Consider the following 25,729-nt stretch of genomic DNA (forward strand, 5'->3'; position numbering starts at 1 on the left):
ATAAGGTAAGGTAAGATTCAATAATAATTAATCTGTGGTTAGCTTCCCTGGGAGGGAGTGGAAAGTTGGAAATATAGAATGGGGAGTATGCTTTAACTAGGAGCTCCACCCAGCTATGGTAAGCAGGGTGGATTAGTAGAGTATGTTCCTACCAAGTGGCCAACTTCATTAAAGCTCTGCAAGTTAGAAGCTGAATGGAGCTCAATGCAGCTGTTCTCACCTTACAAAGATGGTCACAAAGTAAGAGAAAATTGTTAAAAACAAATTCAATGACATTCACCTAATAGTTAATTCTACTGGAAGTCTTGTGTTTACAAGTTGAGATTTCCCAGGGCTGATTTGAGCTTTAGCTGAAAACTGCTTCAGAACCAAAGGCAGTGGGGGGGAGGGGCAATCCCGAGGCTTGTGGATGGCCCGAGCAAACTAATAATTAATTCTACTGTAAGGCTTGTGTTTACAAGTTGAGATTTCCCAGGGCTGATATGAACTTTAGCTGAAAATTACTTGAGAACCGAAGGCGGTGGGGGGCGCAACCCCGGGGCTTGTGGATAGCCCGAACAAACTAATAATTAATTCTACTGGAAGGCTTGTGTTTACAAGTTGAGATTTCCCAGGGCTGATTTGAGCTTTAGCTGAAAATTGCTTCAGAACCGAAGGCAGTGGTGATGGTGGGGGGGGGGGGCACAATCCTGAGGCTTGTGGATGGCCCGAGCAAAAGTGAGCACAGACAGCAGACTAAGGGAAGCTTCTTTAGGTTGGGACTATACTACATTTTAAATAGTGATTAATTTCTCTAATGCAGCACATCCCAGATTAACAATCTTAGTGTCATCTTGTTAATAACACCTTGCACTTTCTAATACTGCCTATTACTAACTGATAACACCTCTACTCATATCCCAAGTAAACCACTCCCCCTTATTCCTATGATCCAATTATATAAACCTCTACCTTGTCCACACCTACATTTAATTCACACCTTACTAAGGTTGCCACCCATCCCATTGTCAGCGGGACACTCAGAGTTTGAGCTGCCTCATCCCGGTGCCCGCTGTGCAAAGTAGTGGCACTTAAAAAGTCCCGCTTTTCAATAGCACTGAATTGCCATGGAAAAGCCGCAATTACTTCTGGCTTTTCCACGGCAATTCAGTGATGTCACCAACCCGGACCTGCAGGCAAAGCTGCTGCCTGTTAGGTCTGGGTGCTTTAATTCATGCAGCAATTGGCTGCAATTTATAAAAGGGGTGGGGATTGGGGCAAGTAGAGTCCTGCAAAGATCGCGGCTGTAGGAGCGCTTTGTTTTAAGCACTTCTACAACCGCTAAAAATTGACCAAGATTTGTTTTTTTTTCCCTAATGAGCCAGCAATCCATCCATTCATCCAGCCAGCCAGCCATCCATTCATCTGGCCAGTCAGCCATCCATTCATTCAGCCAGGCAGCCATCCATTCATCCAACCAGCTAGCCAGCCAGCCATCCATTCATCCAGCCAACGAGCCATCCTTTCATCCAGCCAGCCAGCCATCCATTCATCCAGCCAACGAGCCAGCCATCCTTTCATCCAGCCAGCCAGCCATCCATTTATCCAGCCAGCCAGCCAGCCATCCATTTATCCAGCCAGCCAGCCATCCATTCATCCAGCCAGCCAGCCATCCATTCATTCATCCAACCAGCCATCCATTCATGCAGCCAGCCAGCCATTCATTCATGCAGCCAGCCAGCCATTCATTCATGCAGCCAGCCATCCATTCATTCATGCGGCCAGCCATCCATTCATTCATGCAGCCAGCCATCCATTCATGCAGTCAGAGGTCCATCCAGCCAGGCATTCATTCATGCAGCCATCCATCCATCAAGCCATCCATCCAGTCATTCATCCATCCATCCAGCTGCTACTCCCACCAACCAGCTAGCCACTCCAGCAGCCAGCCAGCCAGCCAGCTAGCCACTCCAGCAGCCAGCCAGCTAGCCACTCCAGCAACCAGGAACCAGCCACTCCAGCAGCCATCCGTCATACCCATAACAGCATCTCCTTCACTACTCCTGTGGTGACGTCATGGTAGAGGGTATGGCCAGTGTCATATTGGGCACACCCCCATGTCCCACTTTGGCCTGCTTAAAAGGTGGCAACCCTACCTTACCTACTTGTTTTTAACCAAACTTATCTGCTTTCCCTTACATCCATCACCTTGAATTCTCAACCCCCATTATACTTCTTGGCTTTTTACTCTGCTTCACCATCTCAGTTCTATCACCACCTCAAACTATCTTACATTAACTGCAGGCTTACCACCTTCTCTTCTACTATACACACATCAAACTAACATTGCACCATAATTTTACTACAGACCAATCACATCTCCCCCACCCCTCCTTTTCACAAACCACAAGGCAAGACACCTAACCACATTGTCAAAGTCCACCATGAAGTCAAAACATTTCCAATGTTACCTTAAGCTGCCCACATATCACTAGATAGTATACATCTCTATTTCCATCTGATAGTACATTCTAAAACATAAATATCGCTTTTAAAATTTTTAAACCCACCATCACATTTGACATGCTCCTTCTAATCTGCCTAACCTCTTTACTCTTAATTCTCAACCTTGCTATAACTCTGTACTTGCATCCCCCCACACACCAATACACAGCAACAACCTCCTCCAACCGTCTCCCCAATAAACAACACAGCTTTTCCAATATCTCCTCCCAGCTTTTCCCCTGTACCCTCCAATATTATTCAAGCCACAGATTGGCCTCCTCACCTCCTATGAAGCCACACTTGACACTATCACCTATTAATAAAAAATACATCTCATGGTACTCATTCCTCATTACCAATCTTCTCAAATGTGGAGAAATACATCCAAAACCAGGCCCATCCTTTAATTCTAACCACAAGAGTAACCCAAAGATTTAAACATACTTACACTGAACCTTAGACGTATATGTAATACAATAGCCCCACTGCATGCCTGAATTGACCAAAATAAACCTGACATACTAGCCCTTACCAAAACATGGCTACATCTCAATATAAAATAGTCTGAAATAATGCCTCCAAACTTTGCAATAAGTAGAAGAGAGAGAGAGAGAGAGAGAGAAAAAAATGGGGTAGCCCTTCTATATCTCTCTACATTCAACATCACACACTAAAAAAAGTGATCCTTACCTGAAGCTGCATGACCACATAGTTGAACTTCTCATTCCTGCCGCACCCAATAAATCTGCAAACATGGTCTTTACCTAAGAGAAATAAAGGAGCAATTTAGTCATTTATTAACAGATAAACTGCATCTTTCACTTTTAGCATTTCATTTTTACTAGCGGACAGGCTATCAAATGCAAATCCACATTTTATGTTTGCAAAAATGATGAGTTTATTACACACCAGTTTGTCATGCCAAAACCTCTTAAATTGCAAATGGCCAAGCCTTCACATAGAAACAAAGTACAGGCAAGGATGGATACTTCAAAATATGTGTAAAAGAGGTGCTGAATGTGATTATCAAAATGCTAGGAATTAAGAAAGCACGGGACAAAACACGCAAAACTACTTTTGTTACTATAACTACAGATTTCCATTTTAAAATTAGAGACTCACATCATTGCTCCTTAAACCACCTAACATTCCAAAATGCTGCCCCTGCACATTTAAAAAAAATGCATAAATCACTTTAAGCTACTACAAAAAAGAAGATGCTTTGTGGTGCTTAATCATATTCTCAACAATCTGTACAGAGATCACTGTTGTAGGCATTATTTTTCAAAGTTACAGACTTCCTATTGCCTCTACAAGTTGTAACATTTCTAAACATTTTGTAGGAAAACTGAACACTGCTGTTCATAAAGAGTCTATGCAAGTATGCTTCGCTTTCCTGACAACGGGATGCTGACTGCAAAAGAATACAGTTAGTAGGGATGTAAAACAGCAGGTGAGTGTAGCAGGGACAAAAAGGCAGCTGTGGAATGCTGCCAAAAAGTGGACATAAGGGTGTTCAGACACAAAATAAGAAAGAATAGATGTGGCAGATACAGAAAATCAGGAAGAACAGTATGTGTCAATGCTTTTTCAATGCTGAAACATTCATTGTTTTTTTTTTCTTTTTCCCTGGTCTCCATTGTGACCACCTGGCCTACTTCTCTGGCTGCTCCACTGATCCATTTGTTCCCTGGAGGCAACAGCCCTGTAGCCTATTCATTCACCAGGAGTGGGAGCCATAATAACTGCTTCAGGGATCAAGCCACTGTCAGTATAACCCTTCCCTCCATATGGTAGCTTGCAAGTTAGCCCACAGCTGCTTGCAGAGGGTGCATGTATGTGGAACATCACTGCAGCAGAGGCTTGTTAGGTTCTTTCCTGCAGGTAATACACCTGTACAAATGCAGTAAACTGAGGCACAATCTGCCTCCAGAAGGTGGTCACTTACTCCCACCCTCACCAACCCTGTCCCGCCAAACATTCCTGCTGCTATTCTAATATGGGCCAGTCAGGTGCAAACTTTCATTATGTGGGTGCTGTTTCAGCTCAAGAGATGTACATGTATAATTTATCATTGTTTCTTCATCTATATTCTGCTTTAATTTACATTCCCTCAATTGAAAACTGTCAACTTTGCTAAACAGATTGAACTACATCTCAGCAGCACTGAAATGTAACTATATGCAATAATATGAGCAAAACAAAATATTTACAATTTAAACTATTTTCAGCATATACACTAGTATTCTTCATGTTAACTTATTTGATATTCTGTACTTTTATTCTCCCTGAACATGAAGCTATACTGGTTAAAAGTAACTTTACATTACTTTGTATGTTTATCATGTTTCACATATAGTTATATAACTTCAGCAGCTTATATTTTGATATAAGTAACATGTATCACCAGAGAGTATTATTTTTTTAGTCTTTGGCCAGTCCTTCACCTTTTCTCATTTTCCTTAAAGTCTGTACATTGTTTTAATTTGCCTCATAAGTTTCAAACTAATTTTTGTCAGTGTTTTGTGAATATTCAAATGTTCTTTTCTACTGCACCACAATCAGTTTAACAATTGTATTAAATTACTGTCTTTTTGTCCAGCCTAAATAAATGTTTATATCATATTTCCATTATCAAAATGCCAAGACAATGTTGGGGTTCACGTATGCATTATCTTAATGCATTCAAAAATACATACACTAGGGCATAGACAAGATGGCTAACTGAGAGCAACAACTGGTGAAAGCTGTATGATTGAAAACTTTTCTATGACAGAAATTTTAATCAAAAATTAGAATTTGAAGATACGTGGTAGCTATGTATATTCACTAATAGTAAGAGAAAAGATTTGTAACTTGAAGTTCTTCAAAAACTGTCAGAATTTCATCTCCTTGGTTAAAAGAGAAGAGACTTCAACATGAGCCACTCAAAAAATACTACTCAGGATTCTTCTGTTAAAAAAGAAAATTACCCAGTCGCTAATATCTAGCATGCAAGATGTATTACTAAAAATGGGCAAGCTAGGCACTAAAATAGAAAGTTTTAAAGAAGAATCCAGAGAGAAGATGGAACATTTACAGATTCTTGTGAAACAACAAAGTGCACAAATCAGCAGTATGGAAGAAGCTTTAAATAACCATGAAGGGCATTAACTGAAGGTGAGTCTTAGACTGAATTCATTTTAAAACAAAACAACTGACTTATAGATAAAGTTGATGATTTAGAAAATAGACTGAGATTAAATAATATCAGAATTTATGGCATACCAGAAAATATGAAGGAGACAATATAATAAACTTCTTAACAACCTGGATGCATAAAATGTTAAGTTTACCTGAAACCTAATCATTTGGGATTGAAAGGGCACACAGATCCTTGGGAACACCCTCAAATTAAGGAAAACTCACATCTCAATAAGAGCTAAGTTTATGTCCAGCATGGAAAAAGACCAAATGTTAAAAACAGCATGGTGCAGCCCACCTATTAAAATGGGTGAGTATGTAATCAGATTTGACAATGACTATTCCAGTAAAGTAATGAATAAAAGGAAATCCTGCTTGCCACTGGTCAAAGAACTAAAACAGAACAATATTAAAGCTAAAGATCAACATACTTCTGAAGGAATTAAAGTATTTGACAAACTGGAAGATGCATCTACATTTGTTAATATAAATAAAAACCTTAACAACACTGAAGAAATGGCCTGGAATGTTACATCCCTCAAGGGACAGAGTGATCAGAATTCATGGAAAGCTGCTTCTAAAATTAAAAAGCTTAAAAACAAGTGGCATTTATTTTCTGACTGTAGGACCTTTATTTTCTGAAATAACAGATTTACCCTACAAGTAAAGGGTTTATTTAGGACTTTAAGCTTCAAACCATGTGTATTTATGTATTTATGCTTCAAACTAAAGCATTTTATGATACGGAATATAAATATTTAGTATTACTATACTTGTAGTGAAATACTTAATATATTTCATTTAAATTAAACTTGTAAAAATTACATTTATATATATATATATATATATATATATATATATATATATATATATATATACTTGCTAACTTTGTTGATATTGGCTTTGTAATATTTGTATATGGAGCTTTTCTCCCCGGGCCTCCATTGAAAACGGGCTCGTTTTCGGCCCAATGGACTTTCCCGGTTAACAAACTGCACATAAAATAAATAAAATATATATAAATATGTTAAAAATATTTCCTGTATGAGAATGACATTAAATTAGAATTAATAGAACTGTTAGCTTTAAGCTTATATAATATAAGAATTTTATTTTATTTGTTTTAATTTTACTCAATGTGCATTGCTAGGTTAAGTGAAAGTCAGATGTAAGTAATATGCTAATTAGAAGTACTAAGGTGCTGGCAACTGTGTTTTCTTTTCTCTTTGCTCTTCCATGACACATTTCCTTTCACAGGTTGTTTGGGAAGCAATTAGCACTTAAAATATGTTCAGTCTCAAAAGAACAGTTTAGTTGTATGAAACTGCTTGATTCCCTTGTTTTAATTCTCACCTGCTTCTCAAGTTGTTTTGATAAATATCCAGGTCCTAAAAGAGTTCAGAGTTCATCATGGATGTCTGTAAATGTATAAATGTGAGAAATCTGCTCAAAATAACATTTTTTATTTTTAAATATTTATTTAGAAGTGAAGAATCGGAAACACAAAAACTATAGTAATGTTTTACATTGTGCTGTCTCATATATAATTAGTCTGCATTTTATTGAATATTAATAGCTTAACATTCATTGTCAGCAGAATGATTTTGTGATCAATGGCCGTCAGTGCTGGTCACAGAATTCCTCTGCTAACAATAACCATCTAACTATGGTCAGTAAGGGTACTCAGGTTATTACATGGCTAGGCTTGTAAAGGACCTACGGCCATTAGCCTAGTAACTTCCTATGAACCTATAAATGTATAAGCTGCAGTGTTATTAATCAGAACTGTATATATTAATGGGAAGGAGTAAAATTAGGTGTTTGTTGCTGATTATAATAGTTTAGAGGAATTAAGAATGAGAACCTTACAGAAGACATTAGCAGTGGCTTTATGTTGCGAGTTGTCATTTTTACATGTTGTAATTAAATACTAATGTCAGGATGTGAAACTCACACCAGAGCAACAGTACACAATTGTTAAAGACACACACCTAAGTTAAACAGGTGTGAATATATATATATATATATATATATATATATATATATATATATATATATATATATATATAGTCAAAATTGCATATAATATAAGACTTAATAAGAACAGTAAACACCTTATGAATATGTATTCAAACGCACAAACAAAGAAACATTTTATGCACTATTAACAAAAGAACAATATCAGTAAGTGAAGAAATATATACACATGTTGCAATCTCTAATAAAGAGCTGATGATTAAATAGCTCTTTGCTGGGAGATTTTAGAAATGAAAGTCATATAAAATAAAGGAGAATATCAGTGGCTTAAGATAGAAAAATATATTTGAGTAGCAAACTGATTATAAGGAAAGCAAATATTACATGTACCTGCATATGGCAGAAAAGTAAATGTATAAGATTTCAGATAATTTTCACACAAATTACATAAAAAATATTCTAAAAAATCCTGAAAACTGAAATCTGAAATATAGTTACATGAACTTTGAAGCTTTTTGCATGTTGTGTAATGTCTGAAGAAGTTTTTGAATGAAAACACAATTTGTTTTTTACAATGTTAATAAAGTAGTTTCCCTCCGGCTTTAATGTGTGATCGTTCATTAGTGACAGCTAGTTCTCTGACTTTGTGCCTGTGGTTTATTTGGTTTGGAGTTTATTTTGGGCATATCTCCCTGTTGACAGATAATTCCATGAAGGGACATTTAATTTGGTAGGTAGATTAGTTAGCGTGAAATGGTTGAATGGTATAGATGTCATTGGACTTTTTTCTTTTTTGAATATAGAAGAGAAAGAAGAAAGAAGCTGTTTCATGAAAGTATGCACAGTCTTGGGGTGACATCTTGATGAGAAAAAATGTATTGCTTCAGCATTCCATACATACACAACACAATAACAAAGTCAAACAAAGTCAAAGTTAGTTTTTTAGTAGATAAAGGTGTAAAAAAAATCTAGTGTATTTGGCTATGTAACTTGTATCCCTTTATGTTTTTTTGGGCAAAAGCACTAAAGGATGCCTACGTAATAGAAGAATTTATGATCATTATAGTATAAGAAAAAAGAAATAAATTTTGAAATATCTACCTGACGCTGAGTGTTAACTGGTGCCTTATATCTCCCTGTTGGAACTCATTTCATAAGTTACAGCAGACATTTTAGTTTTTTTATTGCGGAGTCAGTTCTTTCATTTTGATAGAAAGTAGAACATATTTTCCAATATGAACCTGGGAGAAGAGAATGTACTTTGAAAAAAGTATTATGTAACTTTTAAATACAATGCAGGCTGCAAATGTATTTGACTCTGATGAGTAGCAAGGTATTCCCTTTATCCTTAGTAATGTATATGTTTTTCATTTATTTATTTTACATTTAACTGGGAAATTCCGACTGGACCAGGTCCATTTTCAGCAGAGGCCCGGGGAGTAAAGCTCCAGCATCAAGTTATACAAATACAGTACATCCAGCATAATACACAAAACAGGTTACATCATGTATGCTGAGCATAGTAATATAACAAGAAATTAACAATACACTCCAGGTAAAAGAAGATATAGAACATAGGTAAAAGACGATGTCAGTTACAGTACATCCAGCATAATACACAAAACAGGTTTTATCATATATGCTGAGCATAGTAATATAACAAGAAATTAATAAAACACTCCAGGTAAAATAAGATATAGAACATGGATAAAAAGACAATGTCAGTTATACATTGGTAACAGAAGAAAATATATCAAGTAAGATTCTACAGTTAAAAGTACCCATTCAGATGACCAAGCCTACAGGGGATCAGAGATCCAGCATGTAATCAGAGAGGTTTTTGGGGAATTAATAGTAGTATGGGTAAGGTTATGTGATACAAGGGTATAACCAGGTATTAAGAATTTAAGGGTTTGAGGGAGTTTTTGAATATGGATGTGGAGGGGGCAGTGGACACAGATAGGGGAAAGAGTTCCAATTTCTAGCAATGGTGTGGAAGTAGAGCACTTTCCCTGCATTATTGTTAGCCTTGGTGATGGAGAGGAGAGATTTTTCACTAGATCTTAGGTACCGGTTTGCAGTATAGACAGTAAGTAGGTTGGATAATGAGGGTTTTTTTCAGGATATTTGAGAATATTGTAGGCTGTGCCCAGCTGGTGATAGTTAAGTAGCTGTGGTAGCTCAAGCCATTTTAGTTCTTTTAGTGCAGCACAGTGATGGGTTCTATAGGTTCAGTTAGTAGCAAACTTGGCTATTTTATTGTACCATGATTCTATTTTGTCTAGGTCACATTGCCTAATTTGGGTAAAGATTGGTGCTACCTATAATAGAGTTGAGAGAAGGTGGCTTTGTGCAAGAGTGACTCTTGCTTTTTGAGAGAAAGGACTTATGCCTGTATAGGGAGCCTAGTTTTTTGTGTACTAGTTTTATGGTATGTGAGATATGAACATCAAAGTGGAGATTATTGTCTATTTCAATGCCCAGAAGTTTAGTGTGGTTAGAAGGGGAGATGGTGGTGCCGTCCTTAGATGTTATGGTAAAGGAGAGGGTTTTTTTTTTATCTATTATGGGTAAATAGTAGCAGTTTTGTCTTTTTGGGATTTAGAATTAGTTGGATACCTAATATCCATTCTTCTACTGAGTTAAAGGTACCTTGAGTGAGTGTATGTCGGGTAGTGGGAGATGAGGCGGAGCATATCACGGTTGAATCATCTGCATATTGTATGAGTGTGGCATGTTGTGTAGAGCTATTGAGGTTATTTGTGAAAATAGAGAACAATAGCGGGCCCAGTATAGAGCCCTGTGGGACTCCTAAGGTAGTTGGAAGTTGTGGAGATAGAGTTCCTTTCCACTGGACTGGTTGTTGCCTGTCAGATAGGTAGCTTCTGAACCAGCTATAGTAGAGGAGGTGAAGGATAATGATGTTAGTGAGTCTAGTAGAATGGAGTGGGAGACCATATCAAATGCTTTTAAAAGGTCTAGGAAAATGGCTGATACATATTTGTTATCATTACTGTGAAGGTTTATAAAATTAGTGAAGGATAGAAGGGCTATGGTAGTGCTGTGATGTGGACGGAAACCGTGTTGTGTGGTAGATAGTAGATTGTGTGTGTTAAGAAATGTCATCACTTGCAAGTGGATGCATTTCTCAAGAATTTTGGATAAGAGGCAAAGGATGGCAATAGGTCGGTAGTTGGAGAATTCTAAGAATTACCTCCTTTATGGAGAGGAATGATTTGAGATACTTTCCAGAGTTTGGGTATGTAGGATTCTAGTACGGAGTGGTTGATAAGGATGGAGACAGGATAATAGGGAGTCACTAGCCATTTTTATGTATGCAACAGGTGTGTTATCAGCTGCCAGTGTGGTTGGCTTTAGTTTTCGGAGGAGATTTTGATAGTTGAGGTGGGCACTGGTGATAAGCTGAAAGAAGGGGTGGTGTGGGATAGGTTAGGTTGTGAATGAGGTAGACTGTTTTTGGTTATTTGACTTGACAGGGCTAAGATGGATTTAGTAAAATGATTATTAAATTGAGAAGCTATGTCTAGGGTATTGTTAGTAGAGCTGGGTGCTGGAGTTGTGGTTTTGCCTGGCTTTAGTAGAGAGTTAATGACATGCGAGAATTTTTGTGGATTATTTGAATATTTCCTTTGAGCGCTAAGAAAATAGTTTTATTTGTTTACTTTGGATTCAGCTTTGGCCTTGTTTCTAAGCTGTTGATAGTATTGCCTGGAGCTAGGGGTTTTGTCAGTTTTCCAGATTTTCCAGGCTTTATCTCTAGCTTTTAGAAGGCTCTGGTGTCCCTATTTAGCCAGGGTGCGTAGTTGGCTTTAACTCTGTTTCTGCTGGGAGCTAGACTGTTAAGGGTGTTAGAGAAGGTAGTATTGAAGTAGCCTACTGCCTGGTCTAACCCAAGTGTCCGTAGTGGTTCCCAGTTGCAGTAGCTTAGGACAGTATTTAGGTATCATGGGGTAAGGTTACGGTCATCTCGTACGAATTTGTAGACTACTAGTTTGGGGTGATTGGAGTGTTTGTGGAGTAGGAAGGTGTGGAGATGATCACCTAGGTCATCTGGGAGACAGCCTACTGTATAGTTTTGTTTGGGATAGTTGGTTAGTGTCCAGTCCAGTATGGATTCTCTCTTTGTTTTCTCATCTATTCTAGTTGGTTCTTCAATTAGTTGAGAGAACCCATATAGATTATGTGTAGAAGGGCTGCTGGAGTTACGGGCTGCCCAGTCAGTGTTAAGGTCTCCTAGTAGGATTATTTGCTGAGGTAGATTGCCCTTTGTCCAGTGTAGGATGTCTTCTATTATGAGTGAGTTGTTGCCAGGAGGTATGTAGCCTGGATTCTTATGGATAAGACAGAAAATAGAACTTCAGCATTTTGAAAAGTGGGTGGTGTAGTGTGCAGGAGCTGGAGGTTAAGGGTGTTTTTAAAGAGAATGGCTACTCCTCCTCCTTTCCTGTTTGTTCAATCAGATCTAAGTGTATTATACCCTGGGGGGAGAAAGTCTTCATTTTGGATACTGGGTTTAAGCCAGGTCTCTGTAATCGCGAGTACATCGGGGTTGTAGTGGGCTATGAATGCATGTAGGTCTGTTAGCTTGTTGGTAATACTTCTTATGTTGAGATTTAGGATTAGCAGGTCAGATGTTTGTCTGGCTGAGAGGGGGCCTGGATTTGGGTGAATGTCACCAGAGGTTAGCAGAGTTTGTAGAGTTTGTAGAAGTGTCAGCATGTATTTTTCATGAATTAATTTGATGAGTTAAAGAATTCTATTTTGATATTTCTCATATTAAGAACATTATACAAATTTAAGATATAGATACTTGTACATTCAAATTTAATTCAGGGCTTTTGTTAGCGTTATAAACTATGCACACATCTTTCAGCATGATAAATATATATATGCATTGTTTTTCCTACTGTATAACAGTTTGGTAAGCTTAAATTGCCTGTCACTTGTACTTTTACAAATAACTTTATCTTTCATACCCCACTCTATTCTACTTGTATATTTCAAAATTTAGATATAATAATGTTAAATGAGCAAATAATTTAGAAATATTTAACAGATAATTATACTATTACATAAATATATACATGTTGCATTATTTGTCAGATTATTTATTATTTGTGATTAACAGAAGTGGATTATTAAACTTTTATGTAGTAATGGAAAGAAAAATAGTTTTAAATGGCAAAATAGGCAACTAAATTAGTCTTTTTTTTACCTTATATGTAATATTATACTAATTAGTTATAGGTCACAGTAGCTTTTGGCTAGTTATGAAATTTTAGGTCTTGGTTGGTAGAAAGGTAGTTTAATAGTTCATTCATTCAATAGGCAAACCAGGAACATTGGCATCCATGGTTGGTTTGTATATATATATATATATATATATATATATATATATATATATATATATATATATATGGATCTAGGACATTTAACTGAAAGCACATTTCACCGCAAGTCAAATTACTGTGCATTTTTCACTGAAAGCTCAGTTCACCGAAAACACAATTCACCGAAACACATTTCACAGAAAGTTGTATATGGCCTTGTCCCCACTGTAGTGCGACCCTGGAGTTAGTATATATAGTAGGGGGTGTGGGGGGTACCGCCCCCCATATCGGGGGAAGGGTATGGGGTGTAGCCCCCCACATATTTTAAATGTTTTGAACTATACACATGCATACTTGCAATTGCAATATATTACTCTTATCTAAACATGTGATATACTTAAAATATGTGGGGGGGCTACGCCCCACACCCCCCCTACTATATATACTAACTCCAGGGTCACACTACAGTGGGGACAAGGCCATATATAACTTTCGGTGAAATGTGTTTCGGTGAATTGTGTTTTCGGTGAATTGTGCTTTCGGTGATTTGTGTTCGGTCATTTGTGTTACGGTGAAACGTCCTAGATCCATATATATATATATATATATATATATATATATATATATATATATATATATATATATATATATACAACTGTAGACCTGTTTCTGTTTTTGTAACTTACGAATTTTAGATTACTCTGTAGAAAGGAAGAATTCAAAAAAAATGAGAAAAGTTAAGATAGTGTTGGAGGAATACATTAGAGTTCTATATACAATTGCATTTATATAGTGGATAGAGGTCTGAAGAAGTTTAATATCTGATTAAATGAAAGAGCTATTTCTGGCTCGTACAAGTTTTTTTGTATTCAGGTTGCATGTATAGCACTTGGCTGCAGAGTGTCTGGTCTACAGTTGTTTTTGTGTTTGGTATAGTGGATAGATGTGTTATACTATCTCTTGGTAAAATAACATGGATAGATTTAATATTGTCAGCTGCCTGTCGGGTGCCAGGATCCGCCATATAACGCACGCACTCAGGTCACTCCACAAGTACAAATATGAATCTGTCACTATCCATGTTGGAGTGAATGATTTGAGACATACCTCCCTGGACTACATGAAAGGAGACATGTAGGAGCTCTCTGACCATGTGGCTTAGGCAGGTATGACACTAGCCCTGAGTAGCATCCTGCCATCGACCAGACTGATACCGCAGTACCAGGACAAAATGATTGCCTTCAACAATTGGCTAAGCTTCTGGTGCCATTCCAAGGGGATCCAGTATCTGTCTGCCTGGGACGATATGGTCGACAGGCCACAATGCTTTGCCAGAGATGGCCTGCACCTGTCACCTCTGGAATTCTGGATACTGGCTAAGGCTCTTGCCGCCCCTATAGTGCCTTTTTTAGACAAGGCTCAAATGTCAAATGCCCCACCATAGTAGATACAAACAAGCAAAATCTAAGCGTAATGCTACTCAATGTTAGAAGTCTAAACCTCAAAATACACTCACTCAAGGCAGTCCTTAAAATGGAGAACATCGACATTTGTGCAGTGACAGAGACCTGGTTTAAGGCTCCAGAGAGCACCTAGCATTACCCGGCTGCAATTCTTACTACACCTTTTGGCCACCTAACCGGACCGAAACACTAAAGGAGGAGGCGTGTCCATTTTCATAAAGGATATCTACACCTCCAGGCTAGTGGCTCAACATAATGCATCCAAAACTGTCCAAGTACAATTAACACTGGGCAAGACTGCAATTCAGGTTGTAGCCTGTTACAGATAACCCACCATGCCCCAGGAAACCCACTCCATGTTTCTCGATATAATGGATAATATTAAGATACAGCCCAATACCCAAATATTGGGAGATTTCAACTACCTCACCATCAACTGGGAAAACAACTCAAGTACTAACTCATTTGCCCAGCGCTTTCTGGAATTCATTAATTCCAATGCCCTGGATCAGCTTGTCCATACCCCCACCAGGGGTAGCAACATCCTGGACCTGGTCATTACCAATATGGGTGACAGATGCTCCACACCAGAAGTCAACTCCTCGCTGGTCAGATCCGACCACAAGCTAATCACCCTAGACATCCATATTCTGCCTCCACGCCCCCATTAAGGAAACCACCCTAAAAAATTTCTCCAAAGCCAAGTTCATACTTAAGTTGGAAGTGGGTAACTTCACAACACCCATACAGATAGAAAATAGAGGCATGACTGCTGAAACATATACAAATGTACTGTATAAGCACTTACACAAGTGCATGGACTGTGCCATCCCCAACAGAACCAAGATGTTATACTCCAAACAAAAGGAAGCCAATCTGGTGGTCCCCTGCCATAAACAAACTCTACAACAGAAGGAAGAAACTGTTGCAAAAAAGAGTAAAATCCATGATCGCAGGAACTCCTTGGTCAGCCTCAGGAAGAAGCTGAGATCCCTCATAAAATCCTCCAAAGCTAGTTACGAAAATAAAATTGCCATGGATTCTAAAGACAACCACAAAGCATTCTACAGCTATGTCAAGAATCTCTATGGCAACATTCAGATCTGCTCTGAACTACAGCACAATGGCACTACAGTTATCGAACCAACTGCTATTGCCAACATCCTGGCAGACAAGTTCAGTGCAAACTTTACCCCACCACACCCCCCAAAGGGCCCATCTCCATACCAGAAGATTGCAAAGCCCCTGTAATCACAGATACACAGGTAAAGACCTCACTCTCCAAAGCCAAGAACACAGCATCCATTGGACCGCACTACATCCCAGGCTGCGTTCTGCATGAACTACAGAATGAACTGGCACCCCACCTAAGTACCATGTTCAACCATTGCCTCACTTTAGGCTTTGTGCCTATGGAATGGTGCACAGTGACAGTTATTCCACTCCACAAAGGGGGTGCCAACACTGACCACAGGAACTACTGCCCCATTAGCCTGACAAGCCTGGTTTGCAAGGCCATGGAATGAATCATCCTGGAGCTTATAAACAAAGACATAAGTAACCTCCAAACTCTGGACCCCACTACTCAGTTTGTGTTTGTAAAAGGTACATCATGCCTCCTAAACCTGACTGACTTCTTTGAAGCAGTCACCAGATCTATAGATGAGGGTAAGGTGGTGTACACAGCCAACCTTGACCTCGCCAAGGCTTTCGACACCATCCCCCACTCTGGTATTATAGATAAACTCACTGGATTAGGCATAAATCCCTATGTTATAAGATGGATGGCCAACTGGCTCACTGACAGAACCCACAAAGTGAAAGTAGCCAACTCCACATCTGACTTTGGACCAGTGACAAGCAGAGTACCACAGGGTTCGGTCCTGGGTCCTCTCCTATTTGGTATTTACTTCCCTGAAGTCCAGGCTAATACAGCTGGTCTCTGGCTAATGAAATGTTCCGATGACTGCAACCTAGGAGCCATAATAGACTCGCCTAAGGATGTGGAAATTCTACAAAGAGGCCTCACTGAGACTGATGCTTGGTGTCAAAGTCATGACCTAAAGCTCAATGCCAAGAAGTGCATTGTTATCCCCTTTGGAAAAAACACTGTACCAATTTACTACCACATAGGCAGTAGCCTACTGAACACCGAAAGTGTGTTAAGAGACCTTGGGACACAGGAGGACAGTAGTCTCTCCTTTGATAATCATGTCACCACAGTAGTCAGGAAATCCTTCTACATGGCTCACCTCATCACAAAGGGGTTCTCCTCTAGAAAAATAGAGGTCATCGTTCCTCTCTACTCTTCCCTCATCAGACCCATTTTAGAGTACAATGCCCAATTTGCCATGTTCCTCGCAAGACATCTGCAACAGCTAGAACAGCCACAGGAATACCTCACTAGGAGGATTACTGGCCTCAAACAGATGCCTCCAGCTCTACTCCATCACATATCGCCTACTCAGAGGCGACCTCTGCCCAAGACACAAAACCATGTCTAACCCAGATCTGATTGATATGCTACACTTAAAGAAATCCCAATCTCTCCGAGCCACATGCTCCAGGGACCTAAACCTTGTCACCATAATAAACAGAACATGCTGGAGGGATAGATTCCTGTCCCAAAGAATTCCTGTGCTCTGGAACAGGCTACCCATTCATGTCAAGCAAAGCTCCTCATTAGCCCTGTTTAAGAGAAATCTAGACAATTGGATGGGAAACAGGAAATTCACTCTGGGGATTACTTCTGTGGCTCTGCTCGACAGGGGCACAGGAAATTAATTTTTTTGGGTGGCGAAAGCCAGGGAACTTTGTTTGGGTAGGCTTATATAGGCCCTAGGGCCAATAGCCTTGTACATACCTATGAACCTATATAGAGTTTATTAATGTAAATTAATTAAATAATGGCAACAAATTGAAATCTTTAATGAGATATTTAAAATTACATAGAGGAGACATTATATTCTTGTAAGAGACTCATCCAACAGATAAAGATATTCAATATCTAAATAATTTAGGCTATGAAATGTTATAATCTGCTTCTTTTGACAAAAAAATAAGAGGAACTGCTATTAATTGGAGGAAATCTACTGTTATGCCTAGTGTCATGGAATCTATTAATGATCCCAAAAGAATGCATACATTTGGAGTAATTAAATGTAATCCCAAACTCTGTACACTGACTGATTTTTACTGGGTCCCTGAAATAGGTGCAAGAGTGGCTAAAGATCATTTAAACCTAATACAAAATCATTGGAAAGGTAGTTTAATTTTAGCAGGAGATTTTAACTGCCTATTTAGTAAAGAAGATACAAGTAAAATGCAGAAATCTAACATTCTAGCATCTGCTAAAGCACTAAACCGATAGATTAGGAGTAATAAATCTAGTTGATTTAATAGTAAAAGCAAAAGATAAGTTATTTTTCATGCATTATTTTTATGCACATAGGGTGTAAACTAGAACTGTTAGGATTTATGATTCCACAGATTTACTTAATAAAGTTAATTATTTTAAAACTATTCCTTGTCCTTTATCTGATCATAATGCAGTAAGTATTAGTATATCAATGGGGGTCAAAGGAACTCTCAGATTAGTTACAAAATTCCAGTATATTTGATAAAATTAAAAGAATTTAAGACCTTAATGAACAACATGAGAATTTTCTATCTTTCTTTAGAAATACAAGATGATATACACAAAGTGAAGTCTGAACAACAGACAAAGAAATTAGATAATCTTGAAGTTATTAAAAAATGAATGACAAAGTATCAAAAAATGTAAACACAAAGTGGAGATACCTCTAGAATAATTAAAATATAACAGTTATGTGATGACTTCAAAAAATCATCACAGATTAGCTAACAACAGTAAGATGTTAAGCAAAAAAGGCACAACTCAGTAATATCTGAAATCCTTCCACTAATAAGCTTACTTCAGGCATAGAGGAAATGCTTAATATTTTTTTTTTAAATCACGAGGATCTTAATAAAGTTAAAAATAGTAATCCTGATAATTGCAAAACTGATAAAGAAAAAGGTTACTAATAAACGTAATGACCAGCAAATTTCTCTGTTTAATAAGCCTATTACCCTCATGGAAGTTAAAGAAATTAAAAAGAAAAAAGAAAAAAATGGTTAAGCTCCAGGGTTTGATGATTTAAATATGGAATTATATAGTCTGCTTCAGTTAAATATTTTAGAATTACTGAATGAAGCTTTCAGGATAATTCAGAGTGACAAAATAATTCCTCCCTCATGGAAATTTTCTGTAATCACACACATATGTAAACAAGGACAGGATAAAAAAGATAGTTTCCTCATACAAACCTACTTTGTTATTAAATTTAGATTATAAAATATTTGCCTCCATCTTCACTACAGGAATAGGCTCATAGGTTCATAGATCAGTACTAGGCTAACTGCCCTTGTGGGCCACTTTAAGCCAAGCCAATTATCCTATGTGAGAATCAAACCCCATACCTTGTGTCTGTAAAGAAACACCTTAACCAACCCAAAAAGTAAAACAGCAAAAGATATAGTAGGTAAATTAATTAATAAAGATCAAACCGTATTTATAGTCAATAGATTTACATATGACAATATTAAAATTATAGTAACAATCTTAGATTTATCAAAACAAATGAACAAATATTGTCCCTGATTAGCTTAGATAGCAAGAGAGTTTTTTTTATTCTGTAGATTGGAACTCCCTATTTAAAACATTAAAACTGTTTGCATTTCCTGAACAATTTATTGGAATATTAAAAAAAGTTTCTATAGAGATTCCAAATAATGTTTTCAAATTGGATCTTACATTTCTCAAGGATTCACTTTAAACAAAGGTACAAAAACAAGGGTGTCCCTTGTCTCCTCTACTATTTGCATTAGCTTTAAACCCTTAACCAATAGTATAAGAAGTAATGAAAGAAAATGTTTTTCAATTAATACAAATTGTCAATCTAAAATATCTTTATTTGCATATATTTTACTAACTATAGGAGATTTAAACTAGTCAACTGAAAAAATAGATAAGGAAAGTGTAAATTTTCAAGAGGTATCGCTGCTGAAATTTAATAAGAATAAAATTGAAACTTTAGTGTTAAATCAGTTACTAGAGAGTAGGTTTAAAGATAAATATAAATAGAATTCTTAAGGACAATAATTAAAATACTTAGGAATAAAATTTATCAAAATGTGAGTAAGATTACTAATCATAATTTTGAAAAATATTGAAGAAGTGTTACTCCTTATTAAAAAATGAAATGCGTTTTTTTTTTTACTTTTGAGGATATGTTAGTGCTTATTAAAATTATTATATTACCTAAGATTATATATACTGCATTCAATAGTTTAATTCTTGACAAAAACAAACTTTTAAAGAAAATGAAAAAAGTGTTAACTTCATTCTTTTCTTAGGATTGCTTATAGAAATCATATTAGACTGTTGGGGTATGGTAGTATTAGCTTCCCTGACAAAGAATCTTATTCCATTGCTGCAAATTTTAACTCTATTATACACTGGTTATACTCAACTTATACTAGTCAAAGGAAAACCATTCAAGAGCAGATTATACTAAATCATTATAAGTTTATTAAATATGATAACTCAGAAGTATATAACAATCCCTTCATCTAGTTAATAAAACATACCTTAGAAGGAAATTAATTTCAACCTTTAGACTCTGCATATATGAAATCAATTGTAAGTACAGTTAAGAAATATGCAAATTGTTTGTGCTTTCCCATCATACACATTTCCAGATTTGTGGAAACTCAGAAAAATGTTAAAATTAATTCACTAAAAAGGAATGGATTAGTACTGTGTTCCAAATGCTTGGAAAAAGAGAAAGCTAAGTCACCAGAATGTTTAACAAAAGATTTTATGTTGGATGAATCTGTTAATAAGCTCTCGGTAAGAAATGAAATGAAATGAATTTGTAAGTAATATGAGTGAAAAGGAACAGAACACTATTCCCCCCAGTATATGAGTATATAAATGCCATCATCAAAGGTAAATTGACCTACAAAGGAAGTCTGTCAGCATTATAGAAGTTAAATATAAATAATAATAACATTGATGCAAGATTCTGGATCTTTTTATATAGTATTAGTTTGAGTGACCCAACTGATAAGAATGAAGCTATGTTACTTAAGTCAGTCTAACATCTTCAAGTTTACATTGTAAAATTTTTGTGTGGATATATATACATAAAATGTTTGCTTTTCCCTATAAACTTTCTAAGATTAGTAAAATAACTTTTTCAGTTTTCTGGAGATGCAATAAAGATATAAAAGCTGATTAGGCACATATGTTTATAGGCTGTGAAAAATTAAATGTTTATTTGGAAGAGAGAAGTATTTTTAAGGGATTATGGTCTGAAAATTGTTCTTTAACTACAGCAACAATACTAATGAATGTTCCACTTCCTTTATCTGTAAAAGCCAAGCAAGAAATAAAGTTTTGCAGTCTTCTAGCAGTAAACAGAAAAATGATTACAAAAAATTAGAAATCAAACCCAGTTCCTATGTTCAATGGATTTTTAAAGTTAACAACAATGCTATTCAAAATTGAAAAATAAGTTATTAGAATACGGTCTGTATATAATACTAAGACTTTTAGTTGTTGGGATAGTCTTGAAATGTTGCTACTGAACTACTAAGATTCTTAGTATGTTAATTGTATTATAGATTACTCTAATGATTCAATTTATTTCTGACATTGTGTAAAAGTATATGATATTGAATTTCTTCTTTTCTGTGTATATGCTGTATATATATATATATATATATATATATATATATATATATATATATATATTAAATCAATAAAAATGTTCTTAAAAATGTGTGTACTAAACTTGTATTGTTAAATATACAACTCCAGCAAATTGTATCCTGACTTTTTTATTTGTATAATGTTTATTTGGTGCAAGGAAACACTATGATATTATAATTGTACTGGTAAATCCCACATATCTGTCATTTTTTCACTTTTAGTATTTTTTCCATACTGTTCACCAATTTGTACACTATGTATACTGCAGACTGATGTGAATGCAACCCTGTACATTGTATACAAATGTGAATTTTAATTTACTCATTTTGTTTTAGCAGAGATGTTTACTGTCTTTATATACTGCATGCATCTTATGTGTATATATTTGTAAGTTGGAGCTGTTCTCCCCGGGCCTCCACTGAAAAGAGGTTTTACTGCCTAGATATACTTTTGGTGTAATTAAATGCAATAAAAATAAATATAAATAAATCTTTTTTCTGTTACTGTTAAATTCTCATTAATTTTCAGTCACTTCTGTATTTCCTCATATTACTCCTGTTATTTATTAAATCCTCATAAATTAATCATCACTTGACTTTATCATACTCTACCATTTACCTAATAGTTTAAATTTGTATTTATTATTATTTTTAATTTCACATTTCATCTCATCTTTTACTGTATTCCTGTCAAATGCGAGCTACAAGAAATTTAAAGACAAAAGGTATTGTATGTTTACCAGGAAGATCATACAATTATGTTTCTTATTCTGAAAAGAATAAAGCAATTCACTTAATTTCACTCTATTTTAATTGGATGTTCACTATATTTCAATGAGTTGTTTCTAGAATGCAGCTTAACAGTGTAGCTTGCTGCTAGGTAAGTTTAAATAGGTAATATATGAAGCCATACATGTCACCATTCAAAAAGACCTAATTTTAACTGATAACACAAAGTCTTTGTAAAGAACCAGAAAAAAAACAACTAAATATAAATGTGTTTATTAAGACTAAAATTGACAGGCAAAGAGAGTCCAAATGTCCCAGAAGCAAAAGAATCTTATAAAGACTACCAGTCAAACAAGAGGTGTTAAAAGGAAATTAAGAGACATGTTTCAACTGCAAAATTTTGAAAAGGTCTTTTAAAGGTTAAAACTAGTAGACAACCATGGATACAGTCTTGATAAAGACTTGCAAGAATGATCTAAATTGTCAAAAAAAATTTTTAAAGACTAAATCATACACAAAGCCACAGGTACAGATCTGAATAATTATAAGGAATAAAGTAAGTAAAGGCACTTCTTTACCTCTTCCAAATCCCTTGAATGGCTGTTTAGTTCTCCTAGCATTAGGGCATGCATTGCCTCTAGACAGACTGGATTTGGAAGCATTCTTCTATATCTAAAGGAGACCTATGTTTTAGCCTTAGTTAATATGATGATACAGACTGAAATCTTTGGCTTGGGTATTCTTTGTATTTCAATTTTTTAAAGGTGAAGGAGATAATGTAGATGGGATCTTTCATAGCAAGGAAGGCGAGGCAAAAGTCACCACACAGAAATCTGAAGGAGACAGAGAAAAGTGATAGGACTTTTAATCTATCTCAGGAGCTTAAGGAGATTAAACATGTGATCTTTTTTGTTAGGAATGTTTCTGTGTCTTTCAAGTTAGGCAAAGTATTCAGATAGGTTCATGCCAAAGGAGGCATTGCAGACTAGGATGAGCTTAATAAGGGAAGAACAGAGAGGGATAATGACTTCCTTAGATCTAGAAGATCTACCCTTTGCTCTTAGCTGAGCAATTTAGAATGATTTTCTATCCAAGAACAATACGTGGTGGTTAAAGGACAACTGGTTCTCAACAAATACACCTAGACTTTTAATAATTATGTCAATTTTTATGGGGAGGGCACCACTTATATGGTAGGTTTCTGGACCATTTTATTTCCCAAAAAAAGCTGTTTGATTTTTATACATAGAGCTTGAGACTATAGTAAGTACACATTGTGTTGGAAAGGTTGAGTCCTTCTTGGAGGATCTGTGTGTCAGTATAGGAGTTAATAATGTGCCCAGTTTGCAGTCATAAAAACAGACCTACTGGCTCTACAGCTGCTGATGTCCTCTTATGACTTAGTCAACTCTATAATGCTGTTTTTTTTTTGTTTTTTTAACTTATAGAAAAAAACTTGATATAGTAGTCATTTCTTACACTTAATTCTCTTTCTTCCAGAAATCTGAAATTCTCCTCAGATATTTTTCAAACCTCTGTTGTATTAGAGTATTATTTATTTATTTATTTATTTCCAGTTTGATGATTGGGGAGGTCCGCTGGGCTCAGGGAGCCAATTTTCAGTGGAGGCCTGAGGAGAAAAGCTCCACATTACATAGTTAAGTTACAGATACAATCAGAGTAAAGTAAAAACAGTCACAATTACAATTGCATTTCATGTTAGAGACAGGAATTGTTCTTTGGTTACAAAGCATATAAATATTCAAGATGGCTGTAAAGACTTCACTGAAAGGGGAAATAAGGTATTTACAATATTTACATTTATGAAAATATCGTTAGATAAGCTTGCATTCAAAGTTAGCCAGGTGTTTAGTAATTCAGGATGGAGTAGGGTGATTAGTAGGCTAGGTAGGGAGAATGCAGTTGCATTTCCAATTAGAGGAAAGGTAGGAATGGAGCTAAGATTTTAAGTTATCAAGGTTTTCACAAGTTCTTAGTGAAGGAGGGAGAGAATTCCATTTTTTGACTAAGGAGAAGGATAATAGGAGCTGACCAGCCTCCTACCAGAGTAGACACTACATTCCTCACTCTAAGATGGCCCAGATATGGAATGTCAAGTAAATCTCCTTAAGGAACAGAAGATAAAGAGTTATATTAGCTGAGTTATAAAAAGCCTAATGTATATGGACTTTAAATCAAATGTCCTCACTGATTTTGGATGGGCTGAGTACCAAAGGCTGTGGTCAAATGCTTTATTATGAGCTAGTCTGTAGCACTTCTTAATTAGGCTAAATAAGAATTAATCCATTTATTAAAAAAATTAAACATATAGTCTTACTTATTTCATCAGGTTGGAATGAATGAATTTGGAAACGGTATAAGAAATGCAAGCTCAAATGATGGCAATGGCTGACATTAAATTTACATAACATAAAGAACACTACTTTATGTTACTAGTGACACTCCTTTCACAGCTGCTAGTGAGTGTCTTGTAAACCAAACATGTTTAGTGTAACAATGAGGTTACCATCAATTCTAACAAAATCTTACTAACATTCACTGCTACATGCTATGACATTTACCATCCAGACATAAAAACTGTTGACTCCTTGCAGACAAATAGCTTAGCAAAACTCCCATTCCCTCAGTATCTTAGAAACTTTAGAAACAAACTAAATGAATTCTGTTGTGACTCCTATAGCATTATAAGCAGTGGTACTCAAGGAACATTGGCATAAAATCATGATGTGCAATGTCAGCCACTAAAATCTGAGCGGTAACTATACACTGCATTAACAGTGAAAACTAGAATTTAATGTTCATGTTCATATGGTCATAAGAGTAAGGCAAACTGGATTAACCCTTGCAGGTGTTTTGCAGTCAGTCATAGAGATTGTGCCCATGGAAAGGTATTGGAGTGGTGAAAGTGAGTGTTTGTACATTTATGACAACGTGTAAGCCAAAATGTCATGTTTGGGGCATCTAATCATACACATCCACAGGATCTTCCAGTTCACCTTCAAGTCATCAGCAAATATTTTCCTGCAAATCAGCAATCATCAGAAGGGTGTGTGGGGGTATTCTGAACTATCAAGGAGGGTCTTCTTATAGAACAATCATCATGATGTGATAAAAAAATACCGGTTATAGCTAACATTAAGGACCTACCAGAAGGCATCCTTGAATAAAAAAATACCAGGCACTATCCACCAAATTTTCAGTGGAGACCTGAGGAGAAAAGCTCCAAAAAATTACAAGATATTAGCATGCAAAAAGTTCAGAAAAGAAAAATTGCATAGTTCTATCATACATTCATAAATCAGGAAAAATTTCCAATGTTATATCATTGTACATATTTACAATGACAGAATTTCCATGAAAAAATATATACAAGGATAAAATGAATTTACTAACTAAACAACATAAAAGAGTTAGAGATAGAAGAGAAAGTCCGACAAGTTCATGTTAGTAGGTCATTTTATTACAGAAAAGAGATCAAGATTGGTGGTGACTATGTGTTGGTGTTGCTATTGACAGAGAGTATGGGAATTAGAACTCAGCAAGATAAGGTATAGATAGGGGAGATTAAGTACAAGGCTGAAAGATTTTGAGTAGAGGGGGGGATTAAGGAGGGTCAAGAGAGGGGACATTAAGCTGGTATGCCTATAAGATCACATTACTCAGAGATAGCTTCTCTGTGTAATGTGATCTTATAGGCATTCACCATGACCCAAATGATACAAGCTCTGAAAAACATTGCAATCA

The 25,729-nt window shown here is 36.3% G+C and overlaps 1 protein-coding gene across 1 annotated transcript in view; it reads right to left on the reverse strand.

Moving 5' to 3' along the window:
* TTBK1 (tau tubulin kinase 1) overlaps positions 1-25,729 on the reverse strand; it is a 1,416,073-nt gene that overhangs the window by 885,766 nt on the left and 504,578 nt on the right. Inside the window, exon 4 of the mRNA XM_044060281.1 lies at positions 3,175-3,248. Within this exon, the coding sequence (XP_043916216.1) occupies positions 3,175-3,248 (74 nt within the window). The remainder of the gene's footprint in view (positions 1-3,174; positions 3,249-25,729) is intronic.

The sequence above is a fragment of the Protopterus annectens genome, chromosome 1.part0 (genome assembly GCF_019279795.1).
Source record: "Protopterus annectens isolate FY-2018-M chromosome 1.part0, PAN1.0, whole genome shotgun sequence".
NCBI lineage: Eukaryota > Metazoa > Chordata > Ceratodontiformes > Protopteridae > Protopterus > Protopterus annectens.